The following is a 23,223-nucleotide window of genomic DNA, read 5'->3' as shown; positions in this document are numbered from 1 at the left end:
ATGAAAAATTGAACAAAAATGAGTAAGTAGGGCTGGACGGGGAGCCAATGGAGGGATTTGAACAGAATTGTTGGACCGGGAGCCAATGTAGATCAGCGAGCAGAGGAGCGATGGGTGAAAGGGACTTGATGCAAGTTAGGATACAGGCTGCAGAGTTTTGAATGAGCTGAAGTTTATGGAGTGTGAAAGTGGGAGGCTAGCCAGGAAAGCATTGGATTAGTCAAGACTGGGGGTAACAAAAAATGGATGAGGGTTTCAGCAGCAGACGTCAACATGATTTCTCTCTGTGCAACTCATCTGCTATCATCTACAAAGACACTGTGTGCTGAAACTCACCAAACTTCCATTCATGCTACCCAATGAAAACAGATTGCAAACCATCGCAAGAATATCTGTATGCTTAATAGCTGTAGAGCAATCATTTTTAAGTAGGCATTTTGGATGTGTGCGTGATGGTTTTTTACCACCTTGTTTCTCTGGTGCCGTTGCATGAAATATGTTCTCTTAACCCTAGCCTTGTGCTTCTCTTGGGTGCTACCTTAGAGGCATGAATGAGTTTGCTGGCTGCTGTGTTGCACGATGAGCCTAGGAAACCTGGTACTGAGGTGGCCCTAAATTTTTCCGCAATTAAGTCCTGAAATTGGCCTCCAATTCGCACCTCTTAGGCTCAGGCTGTCCATGCAGCATCATGTTTCCTTTCTGCCAGCTATGTAGGCATCAGAGGAAGCTGGTAGGAGGGCTCGCATGTGCTGCTGTTCTGAGAGCACCCTCATTTCTGCCCATTCCTGCTGTGTCACTAGTGTTGGAAAGTGGCTCAGCATGGCCACTGATCTGCCAGAAAGCAGGTCTAATGTTCCTAATGAGATCAATGCAGGCCTATGTGAGGCTTGTCTTTAGAGACTGGAAGAAAAGATGTCTCCAATCTGACCCATAAACCTCTTATGGCAACAGTCTAAGCTAGGATGGAAAAAGCATAGACTGCCCTTGCATCCTTTCACACAGGCCTCTGCTGCCGATGTTCTTGTAGATGGTTTCATGATGTGGTTTACTGACGGTAAATGTGGGACATAGTGGGATGAGAAGGAAGAACCTGGAGTAGGCGCTGTCTTCATACTTAACTAGTCTTTGTGCTATTGGCTATATAGGATTGACTAACTGGCTTTTTTCACTGGAGAGCTTGACGGCATGAGTTTTAAATAATAAACCAATTAAATTAGATGCCAGGAAACATTACTAAAGCATGTGATTAATAGGATTCACTTCAGCCTTTCAAAAAGGAGCAGGATGAGCTCTTCAGTCAAGGTCAATTCAAATTCTAGAAGGTAGCTATGGGGTATTTGTAATTATTGATGCTGCAGTCTCCTGAAGCTTGCTTAATTACCTTTAGTGGCAAAGAGGAATTTACCAATCTTTTCCTAAATTGGACTACTTTTAATCTGCATCTCCCAGGCGACTCTGTAACTGGGGAGGTGGTAAGAGGGGAGATTTAATGGTGCGTGTGGTCTGCACTATGTCTGGGTGGGGGATGTGATGGACCAGTTTTTTTTTCCTGCCCTCAATTTCATATGGTATGTTCCTATTTCCAACACACTGGCCTCCTTCCCCAGGATTTGCTAAACTTCTATTTTATTCTCTTCCTCTCTCTCTCTCCCATGTGCTGTCTTGCATTTGAAAAAGCATGCAAAATGTGAGAATTAATCTTTTGTTACCATGGTATGTAACAGAACCCAGATGTCAAAATGCAGCTCATACTGGGCATGATAGGTGCACATGCTAAGAACACAGGAGTAGACCATACGGCCCCTCGAGCCTGCTACACCATTCAATAAGATCATGGCTGAACTTCTACACCAACTCCACTTTCCTGCCCTATCGCCATATCCCTTGATGCCCAAAAATCTCTCATCTGTCTTAAATATACTCAACGACTGAGCATCTACAGCTCTCTGGGGTAGAGAATTCCAAAGATTCACAATCCTCTGAGTGAAGACATTTCTCCTCATCTCTCCTAAATGGCCGACCCCTTATCCTGAGACTATGCCCCTAGTTCTAGACTCTCCAGCCAGTGGAAACAGCCTCTCAGCATCTACCCTAGCAAGCCCGCTAAGAATTTTATACGTTTCAATGAGATTACCTCTCATTCTTCTAAACTCCAGAGACAGCCCTCTCATCCCAGGAATCAGTCTAGTGAACCTTTGTTGCACCCCCTCTAAGATAAGTGTATCCTTCTTTGGGTAAGGTGACCAAAACTGTACACAGTATTCCAGGTTTGGTCTCACCAAAGCCCTATATAATTGCAGCAAGACTTCCTTACTCTTGTACTCCAACTCCCTTACAATAAAGGCTAACATACCAGTTGCCTTCCTAATTTGTTGCTGTACCTGCATGTTAACTTTCTGTGATTTGTGTACAAGGACACCAAATCCCTCTGAATACTAACATTTTCTAGTCTATCACCTTTTTTAAAAAAAAAAAAATTCTGCTTTTCCATTCTTCCTATCAAAGTGGATAATTTCACATTTCCCCACATTTATACTCCATCTGCCACCTTCTTGCCCACTCACTTAACAGGTCTTTATTCCTTTGCAGCCTCTTTACGTCCTCCTCACAACTTACTTTCTCTAAGAAACATAGGAACATGAGTAAGCCATTCAGCCCCTCGAGCCATGTTCATTTAGATCACAGCTTAACTCCATCTACTGACCTTGGTTTTGTAACCCTTAATACCCTTTCCTAACAAAAATCTATTAATTTCAGTTTTGAAATTTTCAGTTGACTTAGCTCAACAGCTTTTTGGGGGGGGGGGGGGGGTGGGGAGAGTTCCAGATTTCCACTACCCTTTGTGTAAAGAAGTCCTTTCTGACATGACCCCTGAATGGCCTAGTTTTGATTTTAATGTTTTGCTCCCTTGTATCCCATGCAGCCATGTGATTCTCCTCCAAAAAGTGAACGGAGACCCAAGCTGTAAACAAACAAGTAGTTTTATTTGCATAAGAAAGATGAATGAACAGTAAACGGTGTATCACAATGAACTTATCTACCCTTCTCATTATATATAGTGATAAAGATGCTCCTCACTTTCAACTTCACAAAACAAACTCATTTCTTAGATTGCATAGCATGCCTCTAACTGATAAAACTCTTATACGGTCACTATACTTCACAACTCTCTCAGCTCTTCAGATGCTGGCTGCAGACCTGAAATACACTCTAGACTGACTGTTGAACCACACATGACGTTCAATATTGAACCCCTGGCCACTGAGCTGTCTGTCAAAGAAGGCTACAGCTAATCAAAGATGCTGTCCCATTAAAGGTCTCTGACACAGCTGTCAATCCTATCCACTACCCAAGTTGAAGGCCTGATTCTTTGAACGGCTTCAAGGTGGCATGGAACCATCTATGCAGGTCATACTGAAACGAAGTAAATGACTGCATCTCATAATTAAACAATCAAGCAGCCATTCATCTGTGTTGAATGGATAGCCAATTTTTGACAGTGCCAAAGATGTATGTAATGGCTCTGGTCAGTTTACCAGTGAACATCTCAGACCACCCATTGGCCCTAGAAACTCTCACCTTTGCTGCTTCACTGGTCTGAACTGGTATCTTTCTGTTGAAAAAAAATACTGTGTCCTTGGATACTAATTCCTAATTGTTTCTAGCAATATAAATTAAAAACCTAACACTGGTTTAAAAAAATTTTGCCACAGAAGCTGACCCCAAAAATTACCTCAGGATCAGCACTTAGAAGGCAGGTGATGCAACTGCATACCTCCCTCCTTCCCCAATTGGAAAATCCAGGTTAAGATGATCAATGAGATTATAGATGGCGCATACCATGTACATTATTAAAAATGCAGTTGCTGATTATTTTTTTCTCTCTCCTCCCTCCCTCCCTCCCACACCCCATCCAGCCCCCTGTCATCCTGATTAATGGCACTCTGCTGATTTTAGTAGCAGTCTTTCCCTCTCAGTAATTAGATAGCCTGCAGGCCTGTCCACAATTACTCTGGGTTTTCCACACCATGTAGGAATATCCCAGGAAATGGCGACAGTTCACTCTGGATGCATTGGTCCCAGATACTTGTCACAACACTATACTCTTCATTTCATGAATATATCTCTGCTGTTTGGCTTCTTGATGCTCGGGATTTTTAACAAAACTGCCAATCTTTAGCCATTGTGCATCTCAGTACACAGTGTCCCATGGCAACCCATATCTAAATGATGGCTCATCAGAGGTCCCCTTTTTGGGTAGACTTTTTTCATTTTTAAAAAGACAACTTTGCCTATTCACTTGGAGATCAAAATATTTATTCTAGTGCTAAGAAGTTCAGTCTCGGACAGGCTGCTCTTTCGGATAACACTTCAGTCCTGAATCAACATTTTACTCTTGTTTTAACTTAAGCAAATAATGTGTATTTCATTATTGATGACAGAATTCTTGGACATTTTTTAATCTTGTGAATATGGCCGTAATATGCCACTTGTGATAATATTCCATACCATTCATATTTGATGAGATAACTGCATTATATTTTAATTACTAGACTAATTCTTTTGGACAATACGAACTGGTTGTGTGATGAGAGTAGTGTTCAGATTAGTTTCAGCTTCATTGAAGCCAGACTAGAAGGCACTCTTAAATGTAAACTTAAAAAAAAAGTTTGTAATTCTTACCAAGTTAATGTATTCTGTTTCTACCATGTTTAATACTTGAAGGCATGTGAAGCTTGTGCTGATCATAACTCGCAGCTTTGCTTTTGTCCCACTAGTAGAACGTAAGTTATGATCTGGATCTTAAAAATGTACTATGTACCTTCCTTCAAAATAAATGGTTTGATTTAGTAACTTGTTCATCAATAGGAATAGATAAACAATTATAATGTCTTGTTATATCTTTTCCTTACCCCATCTCAACATTTTAAACAAAGAGCTAAATTATCAGTCTGAATCTGTAAGATAGCACTAGTTTTTTTCCCCACCTCTTTCTGTACTCTATGATTTAGTAAACCTTCCATCCAAAACATTTTGCTCATTATAGACTATTCTTTCATTCAGAGGCAAATTCCAGATGTCAAACCCCCGTTAAGATGAAGCTGACATCTGATCTTTCTGACGTGGAGTGGAGTGGAGCTGAAGCCTCACTGTTTCGAGTTCTACACGGCACTTATTACAATAACTTCTGTGCTATAGCCAAGTTGTTGGGAACCAAAACGTGTGGCCAGGTAAAATTCAGTACACTAGGATACTAATCAGTAATTCATTGCAAGTTCAGTAAAACTAGATGAGTGACTTCTTCTGCACAATAATGGAAAAAATCCCCAAAGATGAGTAAAGTCTTTTAAATAAACAAAACTTACTCTTCCTCGGAAAAAACTATTTTTGGAAGGAGTGCGGAACAGTGTGTCTTCTTCCCAGTGAATGTACTTTTTGAATTGCAGAAATTTTAGGAGTAGTTGCATTATTTGCAGTTTCCAAGATATCTAGAAGAATGGATAGACCGTGATGGTTTTTTAAAAGATCCAGTTATGTTAGAGTTTCAGATGTGAAGGTTCTGGCCGTATTTGGTTACGCAAAGCAGTCATTAACACTGCAATTGTGCAACAAGGACATTGAGAGGACTGATAGCTCACTAGCTTTCAGCACAGAAAATGGATCCAAAGCTGAACATGGTGTCTTTATGAAATGGAAAGAAAATTACAAAAATAATAAGGAAAGGATTCCAAAGCAGTAATGCTAATCTGCGGGGGGGGGGGGGGTGGGGGGGTTCCGATCACTATCATAAACAGTCGGAATTGATTTTGATTCAACATCATCTGAAACAGTAAATTATATTTTTGTAATAAATTTACTTCATGTATTCATTATTCTTGTATGCTGGATTTCTTAGGATTAAAGTGTCAGCATGTTTAATTTAGTACTGCATTTAATATGAGCATAGCATTGAGACCAGCTATTGTCTTGTTCAGGTGTATGAGTTTGCAGTGAAAGAATCTAATATCATTGCCCGTGTCCCTGCGGAGGATGCTGATACACCCCCAAGAAAAAAGAAGAGAAAGCATAGGTAAGGATATTCTTAGTTAAGCATACTTGATCCTTAAATGAAACTTGCTCTTTACCATGCTAAATTAAACTTACCAGACACACACTTTTTTCTTTGCAAAAGTACTTTGCTGTCCCCATGTCATGTGTACAACAAAAACAGCCTATGAAAGACTAAAGTTTTAAAATGTGTTTTCCATAATTTAGTTTATAGCTCATAAAATTAACTTGTGGATTGATCTGACTAGAAATATAAACAGCTTTTAAAATAATAATTTCACTAAGTGTATTTGATGCAATATGTCCAAAGGGCTAGCTAGATGTTCCTTAGTGGGACCCAAACACTCTAGGACCCACATAGATTTTGTCCCAAATGGCAATCTTATAAAGGATGGGCCAACTAATTAAAATGCTGAATCTGATCACTAGTGTCAACTACCGCCAGTCAGTGATCTGTCCACAGATGGTTTAGAATTTCCTGGCCTAGGCATATGTAAGGATCTCAATGTACTTGCACTGATGGTGGTCAAAATGAACAACCTCAATTGTTTCAAGAAATTTTTAGTTTTACATTAAAGAAAATTAAAAATATTGAATTCAAGTTGACTTTAAACACTCGCCCAGTTCAGAATATCTCTCCTTTCCAGCATATTGCTGTGCCAGTTTAGAGAAACACTCTCCCTCCAACTGCTCCCCCTCTGTTCAGTTCAGTGTCACTCTTTCCCTCTTCAACCCAACCAGTTCATGCTAGTGTTCATCTCCCCTCCCAACCCTTAATTTATGTTGCCACTCTCTCATCCTCTACCCAGTTCACACTGGCACACTCCTCATTCCACACCTGGTCAGTACAGTTCTGTGGCTCCCACTTTCCCAGTGCTGCTCTTGGACTCCTCCAACACCCCACTCGTGTTCCCACAACCTCCGCACAGAAGTGCCACTCTGCTTTCTGCCCTCTTTCCCCTTTAAGTGTTGCTCTTGGACTTCTTGCTGAGCAGTTCTCTGTGATTTCTGCTTGCTGTTGCTTCTCCAGTTTTGAATGCTGCTGCACTCTGGTAGGACCTCATGTTCTTGCAAGAGTTCCCAACTGTGCAGCAGCATTCAAAATCAGTAGCAACAGGAGATGAGAGTTGCAGAGTGGTTCTGCGGAGGTAGCCCGAGAGTGGTGCTGGTTTTCATCCGCAGCTGTGTGCACAATGCTCATAAAATACTAACTGTCCGCGTCAAGCACAGATGGTTGGCATGTATGCAGGGGTCTGACTATCACAATGTATGCGTTGAGCAGCATGCTACCTCACCAATGGGCCTTCACCTTAATTTTTTTTTGGTTTTTTTTTGAGGTAAACATGTGTGATTATCCACAGATAAATCTCACTGGAAAGTTTCAAAACAAAGGACTGTTGCGATTTTGCAGCAAAAAGCAACACAAATAAATTGTCATATTCCCACTGTTTCCTTTTATAGCTGGGATCATTTGCAAGATTCAAGCGCAGGAGATGACCGTAATCCTTATAACCCTACACTGGCTGAGGAAGACTTGGTTCTCAGACCCATTAAACGTTGAGTGCTGGCCAACCTTAAACAGGACCTGTTGTCACAGACGGTGAGTCAAATGTGACACAGTGCTCCTTGCTTTTAAATTCATGGCTTAGCCCATCGGAGAGACAGGCCTAACTGCAAGGATTTCTCTTTTTGGTTGTAGATGCTTTATTGGCATCACAATAATAAGCTACATCAAAAAAGTTAGTTTGTCCTTTAGTACCAGGATGATTGATGTCAATCCTATGATGTGTGGTATTAAAGCTACCCTCACTTCCTTTCAGCATTTTGGAACTTTAATTATTTATCTCAGTTATGTGGCTGCTTTACAGTACAGTATGTACAGTATTACTATACTGGCAGGAATGGACTTGATTGGTATCTAGGTTCATGAAAGGTATTTGGAAACTGTAAAGGCAGAAAAGCATCTAATATTTGAATATTATTCTGTACAGACTTATGTCAGACCTATTTTAATCTAGTTCCTGACAGTTGTCATCTGTGGCTCAGAGACTTGAATGCAAAATCTAGGCTGACACTCCATTGCAGTACTAAGGGAGTGCTGCACTGTCTGAGGTGCCGCCTTTCAGATGAGACAATAAACAGAAGTCCTGTCTGCCCACCCTGGTGGACGTAAAAGATCCCATGGCACTATTTCAAAGAAGAGCAGGGGCGTTTTCGCCAATGTCTTGGCCAATATTTATCCCTCAAAGAACATTTCCACAACAGATTATCTGGTCATTTATCTTATTACTGTAATTGGGACCTTGCAGTTCGCAAATTGGCTGCCGCGTTTCCTACATTACAACAGTGACTACACTTCAAAAGTACTTAATTAGCTGTAAAGCACTTTGGTTGTGAAAGATGCTATATAAATGCAAGTCTGCCTTTTTTCTACTAACATTTCATGTGTCTGGGGGGGGGAACAAGATGGATGGTATTGTGGGCATTATTTGCTGCTGTGTATTATGATGTTGTATTATAATGCCACCTAAAGGTTATTTCTATTTATTTCAGGTTGTGGGCGGCACACTGTAGAAAGATACAATTAAAAAAAGGTTAGTAATCTAATTTGACTTCTTTACATTGCATGACTTCCTCTGTAAAAAGACCCAGAGCAATCTGCATTTTTCTTTTATGTCAGTTTGCTGACTGCCTTTTTGGTTGTTTTACCTAGATGGTTCATCCAATCATGTTTACAACTACCAGCCCTGTGACCACCCACGTCAGCCCTGTGACAGCTCCTGTCCTTGTGTCATGGCTCAAAACTTCTGTGAAAAGTTCTGTCAATGCAGCTCTGAATGTAAGTATAATATATAGCAATAACATCATTTTGGAGGACAGTTTTGAGGTTTTTACCAAATCCCTCCTGCAGTATGAGTTCCTTCCTCATGGCTAGTAATGACCATGATGTCTAGGCAAAATGATGTTATAACTATTATTATCAATATATATGGCCTTTTTCAAATTCTTCACACTGTTCAGGGCATGGCAATTTTTATTGTTGCTTGGACATCACCCCTGAAAGTAACAAGAAGGTGGTTGATTTTATTTTTAAAAAGCCTAAGGCTATACCAATTGCTAAAACACTGATAAAATGTCATTTGCAGTACTGTACCTGTATTGAACTCTTCACTGTAGGAGCCAACTGATCTGACCAGCTGTTCATATATCTGTATTTGTTGTAGAGACCAGAGATACTGTTACATGAGAACCCTCATCAGATCACTGTGACAAATGCAGATCTGATTTCTAAACAGCTGATCAGATCAGCTTCAGCACATGGACTTGAAAGGAAAAAACACAATAGCTTGTTTCTAATGCATCTATGGTCATTGGTGGAATTGCAGCTAAAGTGGAGTTCTCTTAGCAGCTGTAGTTCAGCCACTGACCAGAGGCAACATAGGAAAATGGTTCTGACAGACTATTAAATGAGCCAGAATTTTGTGGAAAGTTTCTTCAGGTGGCATGCAGTCAGTTCACTGGTGTTGAATCCCAAATGCTTTGCAGGAAAGATAATAGGTTTGTTGGGCTACCTTGGGTGCCCCCACATTTTACTTGATTAACGCCTGCTGACAAAAATTAGGAACCTGTGCTAGAAATTTTCCAGTTTTTTTTTTGCCATATCTGAGGGTGTGATTAAAAAGTCAATAAATAGTGTTTGTGGTTGCACCATATCTGTATTGGGAGAGGCTGCCTATGTTTTTAAACTTTTTTTGTCACATCTAAGTAGCACTTTTCTGTCGTGCTTTTTCAAATCTTAATTCTCATACTCTGGCTTTTTCTTGCTTGTGTCACATGTCGGAGCCTAGAAATTTATTGTTGCCACGCCCATTTTACAGGCATAAAAGGGATGGGTGTATCCAATATGACGGGTAGCGAACACGGGTGCATTCCGTGCCGTAAGTGTGCCACCCACCATATTGGTAAAGTCTGAACTATAGGCATGTAGGGCTTGCACCTGAAACAGGTGGTAGGTCATTTGTAAATAGGTGGGCTAATGCTTGCTTCTGGACCCCTTTCCGAAATTGGGCTGCGCTGAATGCAGTGGGCCTGCTGTATTCAGAATAACCAAGTCTACATGCGGCCTGACCCCACACCAAAAAGGTAAGTTTAAAATGAACTTGCCTGAATGTGGAGCTGGGAGAAGCAGGAGTGCTCCACAGCAGTCCTAAAGACAATTTCTCCCCACCCCCACGAGGGCCGCTGCCAACAACTCAGCAGCCCAAAATTTGAATCCCCTTCACCGACGAGCTACTTGGGAATGTGTAGCTGGCGTCTAATTTCAATGAGGCCCAATGTAGTGTGTGCCTCGGGCCTACCTGTTCAGTGCAGGGATCATTCCCTGGACTAGCAGGCCGGTGCTATCCAATTTCACCCTGCCTCCCCGGTCTGATGCCCCACACGATGGGCCGAAGGGTCTCTTTCTGTGCTGTATAACTCTATGACTAACACAAATCTCTGGGGGGGGATAAAAGAGGGGAAACGAGCAGTCATTTGAAATGTATAGACAAACTCTCCCGCAATAGAACATACTGGAATCAAGTTCTCTCCAACCTTTAAGTGACCGTTGTAATTAACCCAGTGTTTATTTACTACTACGACAATGCATTTATATGGCACCTTTTAACATAGTAAAACATCGCAAGGTGCTTCACAGAGGTGTTAATCAAACAAACATTTGACACCGAGCCACCTAAGGAGATAATAGGACAGATGACCAAAATCTTGGACAAAGAGGTAGGTTTTAAGGAGCATTTTAAAGGAGGACAGAAAGGCGGAGAGTTTTAGGGAGGGAATTCCAGAACTGTAGGCATGGCCGTCAATGGTGGAGCAATTTAAAATCGGCGATGCGCAAGAGGCCAGAATTTAAAATCGGCGATGCGCAAGAGGCCAGAATTGGAGGAGTGTAGAGATATCACCGGCTTGTAGGGCTGGAAGAGTTGACAGAGATAGGGAGGGTTGAAAACATGGAGGGATTTACAAGCCAGGAAAATAATTTTTAAATTGAGGTGTTGCCACACCGAAAGCCAATGCAGTTGATGGGTGAACGGGACTTGGTACGAGTTAGGATACGCGCAGCAGACTTTTGGATGAGCACAAGTTTATGTAGGGTGGAAGATGGGAGGCCGGCCAGGAGTGCATTGGAATAGTCAAGTCTCGAGGTAACAAAGGCATGGATGAAGGTTTCAGCACCAGATGAGCGGAGGCAGGGGCAGAGTCGGGTGATGCCGCAGAGGTGGAAGTAGGCCGTCTTGGTGATGGAGCAGATATATTGCCGGAAGCTCATCTGTGTCAAATACGACACCATTTAACCTCGTTAAACCTTGTAGCATTAAATGGGTGCACACCTTTAGCAGCAGAATAATACACTGCATTGTACGTTGTATTGTTTTTTTCCATGTAAAACAGCCCTTCCTCTTAATTATCTTGAGCAACACCATGGGAGATTTTCTAGTATTTTTTTAATATAAAAATAAAAATGTATCTAGAATAGGGGTTGTCTGTCACATTTTGTTAACAGATGCAAAATGAAGAAAGTCTGTTGTCTAATGTTATGTTTCTGGCTTGGAGCCTCAAACTTGCAAAGTATTTTCAATGCGTGCAGTTCCCTCACCAAACAATTAAACGGTCATACTCTATTTACTTCAGAATTCAACTTTGTCGCCTTAATTGGACACAGATCCAACTTGGAAGAAACATAATATATTGTCAATTATATGGTGTACCATTTCTATCCTTTGGGATTTATGTAAAATAGTGCCTCTTTTATTGGGAAAAAAACATATCTACCTTGAAAAGTTCCCCCAATATTTCAAGCTGATCATGAGCATTTTCTGTACCAGAAAATATGTAGTATGGTATATAGCATGAAATAGCTGCTTAAACAAGTAGCAAATTTACAATAGTAGGAGGGGCACGTCAAATAGTGAAGTAAAGTCTGTCTAATTTACAGTCTGACATCCAGCGCAACACTGCTTTCAGTTTGCTTCCCATCCAACATTCAATCTGCAGCTCACCAATAATAATGGGTCTGCAGGAATGCACTCTACTGTCTGGCAACTTAGTAGCACCTTTCATGAGGATTGTATACCAAATTTTGTGAGAAATTTATAACTGGCAGTACAAACTGGATACAGTACATTGCTACCAACAGTACATACTGGCACAGTCTTGTCTAATGTTTTATAACAATAAAATTGAATCTGATTACTAAATAGTAAAATGTTGACTTAAAATTTGTCTGAGGTAGTGTAGCATTCCTGTTCAGTGAATCAAGTTTTATTACAAAATCATCAAATGTAATTAATAGTTTCAGATTTTTTTGCAACAATCTGCCACAGTAATTATATGCAAGATGTGACACTATTGCTATATTTCTATTTCTGTTTCATTTAATGGTTCTTGGCCTCAAATTGAGTTGAGGGCAATTACACTAATTTGATGGAAACTCATAGCACAACCTGGTTGGTTTAGGATTTAGATTCAGATTTTATTCATGTGCTGAAGTAGAGTAACTAATCCTGTATTTAGTCAGAGTTGGCTATCTTGATAGGACAAACTGACACATTGAGAGAAAATACAGTGAAGCTGTTTAGATGATAGAGCACGCAAAATGTAGGTAGTCTTTTCAAGAAGCTTTAAATGCTACAGTTAAATACTTAATTCAGCAAAATCTTTCTCCATTAGGTCAGAACAGATTCCCTGGCTGTCGTTGCAAGGCTCAATGCAACACCAAGCAGTGTCCTTGTTACCTTGCTGTGCGCGAGTGTGATCCTGACTTGTGCCAAACCTGTGGAGCTGCTGATCACTGGGATAGTAAGAATGTGTCCTGCAAAAACTGCAGCATCCAAAGAGGATCCAAAAAGGTGATTATTGAATGCTTCTACTTTTTTTACATTGTTACTGCTAAATCTAAATCCTGTATTCTGTTTTAAAAAGTATGACAACTGTGCGCCGCTGTAAAGTCCAATGGCATGTTTATTCAGATGATACTTTAATTCATTGGATTACATAGGATATACGGCACACAAACAGGCCATTCATCCCAACCAGTCCATGCCGGCGTTTATGCGCCACTTGAGCCTCCTCCCGCCTTTCCTCATCTAACTCTGTCAGCATAACCCTCTATTCCCTTCTCCCTCATATGCTTATCTAGCCTCCCTTTAAATGCATCTATACTATTTGCCTCAACTACTCCCTGTGGTAGTGAGTTCCACGTTCTCACCACTCTCTGGGTGAAGAAGTTTCTTCTGAATCCCCTATTTGATTTCTTGGTGACTATCTATCTTATATTGATGGCCTCTAGTTATGCTCTTCCCCAAAAGTGGAAGCACTCTCTCTCTATCTACTCTTATCAAAACATTTCATAATTTTAAAGACCCCTATTAGGTCACCCCTCAGCCTTTTTTCAAGAAAAAAAGAGACCCAGCCTGTTCATCCTTTCCTGATGGGTATACCCTCACATTTGTGGTATCATCCTTGTAAATATTCTCTGCACCCTCTCCAGTGCCTCTATATCCTTTTTATAATATGGCAACCAGAATATATGCAGTATTCCGTGTGGTCTAACCAAGAATCAATACAAGTTTAGCATAACTTCACTACTTTTTAATTCTATCCCTCTAGGAATAAACCCTAGTGCTTGGTTTGCTTTTTTATGGTCTTGTTAGCCTGTGTTGCTACTTTGTGATTTGTGTATTTGTACTCTGAGATATTTGTTCTTCTACCCCACTGTGCCTCACACCCTCCCAGTAATAAGTGACCTTCCTATTCTTTCTACCAAAATGTAATGCCTCACATTTATCTGTGTTGAAAATAATTTGCTACTTATATGCCTATTCTGCAAACTTATTAATGTCGTCCCTTAATTTATTGCAGTCCTCCTCAGTATTGACACTGTCTCTTTCCCCCCCTCCCCCCCCCCCCCCAAAAAAAAAATTGGTATCCTCTGCAAATTTAGAAATTGTGTTTTTGATTCCAAGTCTAAATCGTTAATATAAATTGTGACCAACAGTGGTCCTAGCACTGATCCTTGTGGAACATCACCTTCTGCCACTGTGTATAGCTACTCTCTACCCCATCTCTACTTTCTGTCTTGAAGCCAGCTAGCTATCCATTCTGCTACTTGCCCCTGACTCTGCATTCTCTGACTTTATTCATTAGTCTATTATGTGGTATCTTATCGAAGGCTTTTTGAAAATCTAGATACATTTCATCTACTGCATTACCCTTGTCTACTCTCTGTTATCTCTTCAAAAAATAGGGATATGTTTACCTCATGTACACTATTTTTGCAAGCATTATTTTTAGAAACTTTAGCCCATAATTACATATTCTTCATTCAACTTTCAAATATAAACAAATAAGCTGTCAACCAAGTAGGATGAGCCTTTGCTGTCTTGGAGTGACCATGCAGTGCCCCATAGCCCCCATTTCATACAAGACCCCATTCTGTTACTTCACCTCAATTCATTTCTCCTATGGACAGCAGTTCAGTTAGATTTAAACAACCATAAAAAAATCAGTGAAATTTCATTCAGATCTTCCATGGTTCCACTAATGTTCAAGTAACTTCTAGACCTTTTATAAAAGTTCTAAATTGAATGCCCTACTCTAGAATTCAATCGAGTTCATCTTGAAATAATAGAAAATGACCATGGGAGAAAAAAGTATGGTAATCCACAATCTTTTGCACACCAATATTGCCCTGGAAACTTCTATAAAATACAGGAACAAATAATCTCTCTTAGGCAGTATGGAACTTTAAAATCACTCTAGAGCATGGTCTTTGTACTGCTGAGTCTGAGGGCAAGATTTGAGGCCCACTGGCTTCCACAGCCTTTGCTTCAGTTAATGCCCTAAGACTTTACTTTGGTCAAAACTAGAGTAGCTCTGGACTGCCTGTGTAATGACAAGAGTGTTTGGTAATTGGCCATTGCTATAAGAGAAGACTTGAATCCCTGTTTTAGTATTGACGGAGCACTCTTGGTACAGAACTGGGCATCAAGCTTATGGTAGAATGTTCTATCTAAATGACCAGGTATCAACTTTGACTGGCACTGGATAATATCAACAAAAAGTGCAGGTACTGGAAATCTTGGCATAAAAACAGAATATGCTGGAAACGCTCACCAGACATTATTCCCTTAGCCAGTGTATTTTTATACATATAGTGCCTCTGCTATCTCGTCCCTAACTTCTTTTAATATGCGTGGATGCAATCCATGCAGACCAGGGGTTTTATCCTCTCTAAGTTTGATTAGATTATCAATTTTCTCCCCCCTTTCTATCTTCTTTGATCTCCTCTTCTTCAAATGTTGTGTCCACCTTTTTGGTCTCCCTGGAAAATACTGAGGCAAAGTAACTATACAGTATTTCTGTCATTACCTGTGAGTTTATCTTGTGCATCCCTTAGTGGTTTTATCCCTATCATGATTTTTCTTTTGTTGTTTGTCTCTGTAGAATACATTACTATTTCTTTTTATATTCCTTGATAGTTTAATTTTGTAGTTCCTCTTTGCTTTCCTAATGTTTAAAAAAATTCTTTCCTCGTATTCCCTTTTGTCATCTTCCCCTTTTATTGCCTATGTACTTGTGTATGCATTTTTCTTCAGTTTCAGTTTTGCCCTTATCTGTTTATTCATCCATGGTGTTTTATTATTGGCTAATTTGTTCTTGCCTTTTAACAGAATATATTTCTCTGGAACACACTTGATGATCATTTTAAATATTTTCCACTGCTTTTCTATCTTTGTCAATTTTTTTCCCAGTTTGTCTTCCCTCGTTCCATTTTCATCCCCATAAAATTAGTTTTTTTCCAATCTATTACTTTAGTCTTTGTCTTACTCAAGTCTTTAATCATTATTTTAAACCTTATTATGTTATTGTTATTGCCTAGATATTCCCCTATACAGTACTTCTGTTATCTGCTCTGGTTCATTTCCCATTACTAGATCTAGCAGTGATTCCTCTTTTCTCTTGTTGGGCTTCTTGCGTACTGGGTAAGAAAGGAGTCCTGAACGCACTGTAAAAACTCCATTCCCTTTTCCTTTGTACGTACTTCTTCTAGCCAGTTTATTTGGGGGGTAATTGAAATCTCCCATGATGATTATTCTATGTCTTTTACTCATTTCATTTTCTTGCATATTTCTTCCTCCACTTCCCTTCCAATATTAGGTGATCTGTAGAATTCCCTAATTAGTGTGATCGATCCCTTCTTATCCTTTATCCCAATCCCCCGTTTTGTTTTGGGTACTGTGCACATTGCTGTACAGGCAATTTAATCTGATTTAATTAATCGTTCCACTCACTTTACAAGTCATTTTATACTTGTATTCTATAACTGTATCTGTTCCCTGACTCTTGGCTTTATTCCTTATCTTGGTCTGACCTTTATTCTCAATTCCTATTTGTTTATCTTCAGGCTTGTTATTATCACCAGATTTCCAGTCTTAATAGTTTAAAGTGTAAAATGTAATTGAGACCTGTTTTTTGTGGTCATCAAAGTGAAAATGATATATTTTTTTGACTGTTCATATTCTCCTCTCCTATATAACAGCACTTACTGCTAGCACCATCTGACGTGGCTGGATGGGGCATCTTCATCAAAGAGCCAGTGCAGAAAAATGAATTCATCTCTGAATATTGTGGAGAGGTTAGTTGAAAAATCACTTACACTTTGAGGGTTAACTATTCGAATTTTTTTTGGGGGGTGGGGTTGTTTGCCTGTTTAGGCAGCATACACGGTTGATCAAGTGATGTATGACGTGGCAATGTCAAGTGAAGGAGTATTTCCAGCCAGTTTTAAAACAGCTATTCACAATATATATTAATGATCTAGATGAGGGAACTAGATGTAGTATCTCCAAGTTTGCAGATGAGACAAAGCTGGGTGAGCGTGTGTGCTCTGACGAGGATGCCGAGAAACTCCAGTATGATTTGGACAGATTGGGCAGAAGCATGGCAGATGCAATATAATGGGGATAAATGCGAGGTTATCCACTTTGGTGGCAAAAACAGGAAGGCAGATTATTATCTGAATGGCAATAGATTGGGAGAAGGGGAAGTGCAACGAGACCTGGGTGTCCTTGTGTACCAATCGCTGAAGGTAAGCATGCAGGTGCAGCAGGCGGTTAAGAAGGCAAATGGTATGTTGGCCTTTGTAGCGAGAGGGTTCGAGTACAGGAACAAGGATGTCTTGCTGCAGTTGTACAGGGCCTTGGTGAGACCACATCGCAAGTATTGTGTGCAGTTTTGGTCGCCTTATCTGAGGAAGGATGTTCTTGCCATGAAGGGAGTGCAGTGAAAATTTACCAGGCTGATACCTGGGATGGCAGGAATGACGTATGAGGAGAGATTGGGTCGATTGGGCTTATACTTGCTGGAGTTTAGAAGAATGAGAGGGGATCTCATTGAAACTTATAAAATTCTAACAGGACTAGACAGACTAGATGCAGGAAGGATGTTCCCGATGGTCAGGGAGTCCAGAACCAGGGGTCACAGTCTAAGGATAAGGGGTAAGCCATTTAGAACAGAGATGAGGAATTTCTTCACCCAGAGAGTGGTGAACCTGTGGAATTCTCTATACAGAAGGCAGTAGAGGCTAGAGGAATGGTGCCAGGGGGAGGGATTCAAGTTCCTGGGACATTGGAACCGGTTCTGGGGGAGGTGGGGCCAGTTCAAACCGGACGGTTTGCACCTGGGCAGGGCTGGAACCGATGTCCTAGGGGGAGTGTTTGCTAGTGCTGTGGGGGAGGGTTTAAACTAAAATGGCAGGGGGTTGGGAACCTGAGCAGGGAGACAGAGGAAAGGGAAACAAGAATAAAAGCAAAAGATAGGAAGGAGAAAAACAAAAGTGGCAGTCAGAGAAATCAACGGTTTAAATCAAACGTGGCCACAGTAAATAATAATTCTAATAGGTCTAAGAGCGTTAAAAAAACAAGTCTGAAGGCTTTGTGTCTTAATGCGAGGAGCATTTGTAATAAGGTGGATGAATTGGCTGCGCAAATAGAGGTAAACAAATACGATTTGGTTGGGATTACGGAAACGTGGCTCAAGGATGGCTAAGACTGGGAACTCGACATCCAGGGGTATTCGATATTCAGGAAAGATAGGCAAAAAGGAAAGTGAGGTGGGGTAGCATTACTGGTTAAAGAAGGGATTAACACAATTGTAATGAAGGATATTAGCTCTGATGATGTGGAATCTATGGGTAGGATTGAGAAATACTAAGGGGAAAAAAACGTTAGTGGGAGTGGTATATAGACCTCCAAACAGTAAGGCGGAGGTTGAGGATGGCATTAAAAGGGAAATTAAAGAAGCGTGCAATAAGGGCACAGCAGTCATCATGGATGACTTTAATCTACATATAGATTGGGCCAACCAAATTAGTAACAATACTGTGGAGGAGGAATTCCTGGAGTGTTTACGGGATGGTTTCCTGGACCAATATGTCGAGGAACCAACCAGAGATCAGGCCATCTTAGACTGGGTATTATGTAACGAGAAAGGATTAATTAGCAATCTTGTTGTACGAGGCCCCTTGGGTCGGAGCGATCATAATATGATCGAATTCTTCATTAAGATGGAGAATGAAGTAGTTGACTCAGAGACAAGGGTCCTCAATTTAAATAAAGGAAACTACGATGGTCTGAGGAGCAAATTGGGTAGGATTGATTGGGGAATGGCACTCAAAGGGTTGATGGTGGATAGGCAATGGCAAACATTCAAAGACCGAATGGATGAGCTACAGAATTTGTTCATCCCAGTTTGGCATAAAAATAAAACAAAAAAGGTGACTCTACCATGGCTAACAAGGGAAATTAGAGATAGCATAAGATCCAAGGAGAGGACATATAAATTGGCCAGAAAAAGCAATAATCCTGAGGATTGGGAGCAGTTTAGGATTCAACAAAGGAGGACAAAGGGATTAATTAAGAAAGGGAAAATAGAATATGAGAGTAAGCTTTCAGGGAACATAAAAACTGACTAAAAGCTTTTATAGATATGTGAAGAGAAAAAGATTGGTGAAGTCAAGCGTAGGTCCCTTGCAGTCAGAATCAGGGGAATTTATAATGGGGACCAAAGAAATGGCAGACCAACTAAATATATATTTTGGTTCTGTCTTCACAAAGGAGGACACAAATAACCTCCCAGAGATGCCGGGGAACATAGGGTCTGATGAAAGGGTGGAACTGAACGAAATCAGTATTTGTAGGGAAATGGTGTTAGGAAAATTGATGGGACTGAAGGCCGATAAATCCCCAGGGCCTGATAATCTACATCCTAGGGTACTTAAGGAAGTGGCCCTAGAAATAGTAGATGCATTGCTGGTCATCTTCCAGAACTCGATAGACTCTGGAACAGTACCCATGGATTGGAGGGTAGCTAATGTTACCCCACTATTCAAAAAAGCTGGTAGAGAAAAAGCGGGGAATTATAGACCGGTATGCCTGACATCGGTAGTGGGGAAAATGCTAGAGTCCATTATAAAAGATGTAATAGCAGAGCACTTGGAAAGCAGTGACAGGATCGGACGAAGTCAACATGGATTTACAAAAGGTAAATCTTGCTTGACTAATCTACTGGAATTTTTTGAGGATGTAACTGGTAAAATAGATAAGGGAGAACCAGTGGATGTGGTGTATTTGGACTTTCAGAAGGCTTTCGATAAGGTCCCACATAAGAGATTAGCGTGCAAAATTAAGGCACATGGGATTGGGGGCAAGGTATTGACTTGGATAGAGAACTGGTTGCCGGACAGAATGCAAAGAGTTGGAATAAACGGGTCATTTTCCGAGTGGCAGGCAGTGACTAGTGGGGTACCGCAAGGATCGGTCCTAGGACCCCAGCTGTTCACACTATATATTAATGATCTGGACGAGGGAATTGGATGTAATATCTCCAAATTTGCAGACAACACAAAGCTGGGTGGGAGGGTATGCTGTGAGGAGGATGTCGTGAAACTCCAGTACAATTTGGGCAGAAGCATGGCAAATGCACTATAATGTGGATAAATGTGAGGTTATCAACTTTGGTGGCAAAAACAGGAAGGCTGATTATTATTTGAATGGCAATAGATTGGAAGAAGGGGAAGTGCAAAGAGACCTGGGTGTTCTGGTGCACCAGTCGCTGAAGGTAAGCATGCAGGTGCAGCAGGCGGTTAAGAAGGCAAATGGTATGTTGGCCTTCGTAGCAAGAGGGTTCGAGTACAGGAACAAGGATGTCTTGCTGCAGTTGTACAGGGCCTTGGTGAGACCGCACCTTGAGTATTGTGTGCAGTTTTGGTCGCCTTACCTGAGGAAGGACGTTCTTGCCATGGAAGGAGTGCAGCGAAGATTCACCAGGCTGATACCTGGGATGGCAGGAATGACGTATGAGGAGAGATTGTGTCGATTGGGCTTATACTCACTGGAGTTTAGAAGATTGAGAGGGGATCTCATCGAAACCTATAAAATTCTCTTAGGCCTGGACAGACTAGATGCAGGAAGGATGTTTCTGATGGCCGGGGAGTCCAGAACCAGGGGTCATAGTCTAAGGATAAGGGGTAAGCCATTTAGGACTGAAATGAGGAGGAATTTCTTCACCCAGAGAGTGGTGAACCTGTGGAATTCTCTGCCACAAAGGGCGGTGGAGGCCAGTTCATTAAATATATTCAAGAAGGAGTTGGATATATTTCTTAAGGCTAAAGGGATCAAGGGATATGGAGAGAAGGCAGGGACAGGGTACTGAATTTGGATGATCAGCCATGATCTCATTGAATGGTGTGGGAAAAATGGGTTTTGCTTCCTGGAACACTGGCACCAGTACTGGGGCAGGAGGGAGCTGTTCCGTTGGGACGGGCTTCACTTGGCCAGTGCTGGGACTAGAGTCCTGGCGGATCATATAACTAGGGCTGTAGAGAGGGCTTTAAACTAACTAGTGGGGGGGAGGTTCCTAGAGAGCAAATAATAAAAATGACAACAGAGAAGGTCATAGACTTAGGTAGCAGTGGAGAAATTAAAAACCAGAGCGTGTCAGGAAGGGACAGAAGGTATGGAGTAAAAGATAAAGTAATAAAAAGGGCAAAAGCAGGAACTAAGTGTCACAAAACATCTTTGAAAGTTCTCTATCTGAATGCACGTAGCATTCGTAACAAAATAGACGAGTTAATGGCACAAATAACTACATATGGGTATGATCTTGTGGCCATTACAGAAACATGGCTGCAGGGTGACAATGCCTGGGAATTAAACATACCAGGTTATTTAACGATCAGGAAGGACAGGCAGGAAGGAAGGGGAGGTGGGGTGGCTATGTTAATAAAGGAAGGAATCACTGTAATACAGAGAAATGATATTGGGTCAAAAGATCAGGATAATGAAACAGTTTGGGTGGAGGTAAGGAATAATAAGGGGAAAAAAACACTAGTGGGCGTAGTCTATGGGCCTCTGAACAGTTGCAACTATGTTGGACGGAGTATCAATCAGGAAATAGTTGAGGCTTGTAATAAGGGAACATCTATAATTATGGGGGATTTTAACTATCATATTAATTGGACAAATCAAATTGGGCAGGGCTGCCTTGAGGATGAGTTCATTGAGTGTATTAGGGATGGGTTTCTTGAGCAGTATGTAACTGAACCGACCAGAGGGCAAGCAACCTTAGATCTGGTCCTGTGTAACGAGACAGGATTAATTAAAAATGTCCTAGTAAAGGATCCCCTTGGAATGAGTGACCATAACATGGTTGAATTCCATATTCAATTAGAGGGTGAAAAGGTTGGATCTCAAACAAGCGTGCTAAGCTTGAATAAAGGAGACTATGAAGGTATGAGAGTGGAATTGAGTAGAGTGGATTGGGAAAATAGATTAAAGGGTAAGACGATACATGATCAGTGGTGTACATTTAAGGAGTTATTTTACAACTTCCAAAAAATATATATTCCACTGAGAAGAAAAGGGTGTAAAAGAAAAGACCGCCATCCGTGGCTAAGTAAAGAAATTAAGGATAGTATTCGACTAAAAACAAGGCCATATAAGGTAGCCAAATCTAGTGGGAGGATAGAGGATTGGGAAAACTTTAAAAGACAGCAAAAAATAACAAAAATATTGATTAAGAAAGGGAAGATAGATTATGAAAGTAAATTAGCAAAAAATATAAAAACAGATAGTAAGAGTTTTTATAGTTATATAAAAAGAAAAAGGGTGGCTAAAGTAAATGTTGGTCCCTTAGAGGATGAGACTGGGAAATTAATGGTGGGAAATATGGAGATGGCAAAAACACAATGAATATTTTGTATCAGTCTTTACAGTAGAAGACACTAAGAATATCCCAACACTGGACAAACAGGGGGCTAGAGGGGGGGGGGGGGGAAGGAGCTAAACACGATCAAAATCACTAAGGAAGTGGTACTCGGTAAAATAATGGGACTCGAGGCGGATAAATCACCTGGACCTGATGGCTTACATCCTAGGGTCTTGAGGGAAGTGGCGGTAGGGATTGTGGATGCATTGGTAATAATTTTCCAAAACTCCCTGGACTCGGCAAAGGTCCCGGCAGACTGGAAAACTGCTAATGTAACACCCTTATTTAAAAAGGGCAGTAGACAGAAGGCTGGAAACTATAGACCGGTTAGCCTAACATCTGTGGTAGGTAAAATTTTGGAGTCCATTATTAAGGAGACAGTAACAGGACATTTGGATAATAATTTAATAGGACAAAGTCAGCATGGTTTTATGAAGGGGAAGTCATGTTTGACAAATTTGCTGGAGTTCTTTGAGGAAGTAACATATAGGGTGGATAAAGGGGAACCAGTGGACGTAGTGTATTTAGACTTCCAAAAGGCATTTGACAAGGTGCCCCACAAGATTATTGCTTAAGATAAAAAATCACGGGATTGGGGGTAATATTCTGGCATGGATAGAGGATTGGCTATCTAACCGAAGGCAGAGAGTTGGGATAAATGGTTCATTCTCAATGGCAATCAGTAACTGGTGGTGTTCCGCAGGGGTCGGTGCTGGTTCCCCAACTCTTTACAATGTATATTAACGATTTGGAGGAGGGGACCGAGTGTAACATATCAAAGTTTGCAGATGATACTAAGATGGGAGGGAAAGTAGTGAGTGAGGAGGACATTATGTCCCCTTGCAGGTTTTT

General features: G+C 40.9%; 1 protein-coding gene across 3 annotated transcripts in view; it reads left to right on the top strand.

Moving 5' to 3' along the window:
- ezh2 (enhancer of zeste 2 polycomb repressive complex 2 subunit) overlaps positions 1 to 23,223 on the top strand; it is a 108,774-nt gene that overhangs the window by 73,886 nt on the left and 11,665 nt on the right. For 2 of the 3 annotated variants that reach the window (XR_015078405.1, XM_085988079.1), the window contains exons 11-16: positions 5,065 to 5,231; positions 5,976 to 6,070; positions 8,602 to 8,642; positions 8,762 to 8,887; positions 12,775 to 12,953; positions 16,646 to 16,741. Coding sequence is in view for 2 of the 3 variants with exons in the window: in XM_085988079.1 (XP_085844205.1) it covers positions 5,065 to 5,231; positions 5,976 to 6,070; positions 8,602 to 8,642; positions 8,762 to 8,887; positions 12,775 to 12,953; positions 16,646 to 16,741 (704 nt within the window). In the remaining variant the exon portion in view is untranslated. The remainder of the gene's footprint in view (positions 1 to 5,064; positions 5,232 to 5,975; positions 6,071 to 8,601; positions 8,643 to 8,761; positions 8,888 to 12,774; positions 12,954 to 16,645; positions 16,742 to 23,223) is intronic. The other variant, XM_085988080.1, reaches the window with a different exon arrangement.

The sequence above is a fragment of the Somniosus microcephalus genome, chromosome 5 (assembly GCF_052327205.1).
Source record: "Somniosus microcephalus isolate GS21.2 chromosome 5, FLI_Smic_1.0, whole genome shotgun sequence".
In the NCBI taxonomy this organism is placed as follows: Eukaryota; Metazoa; Chordata; class Chondrichthyes; order Squaliformes; family Somniosidae; genus Somniosus; species Somniosus microcephalus.
The sequence above is the reverse complement of the archived record's forward strand: the minus strand, read 5'-3'. Positions and strand labels throughout refer to the sequence as shown.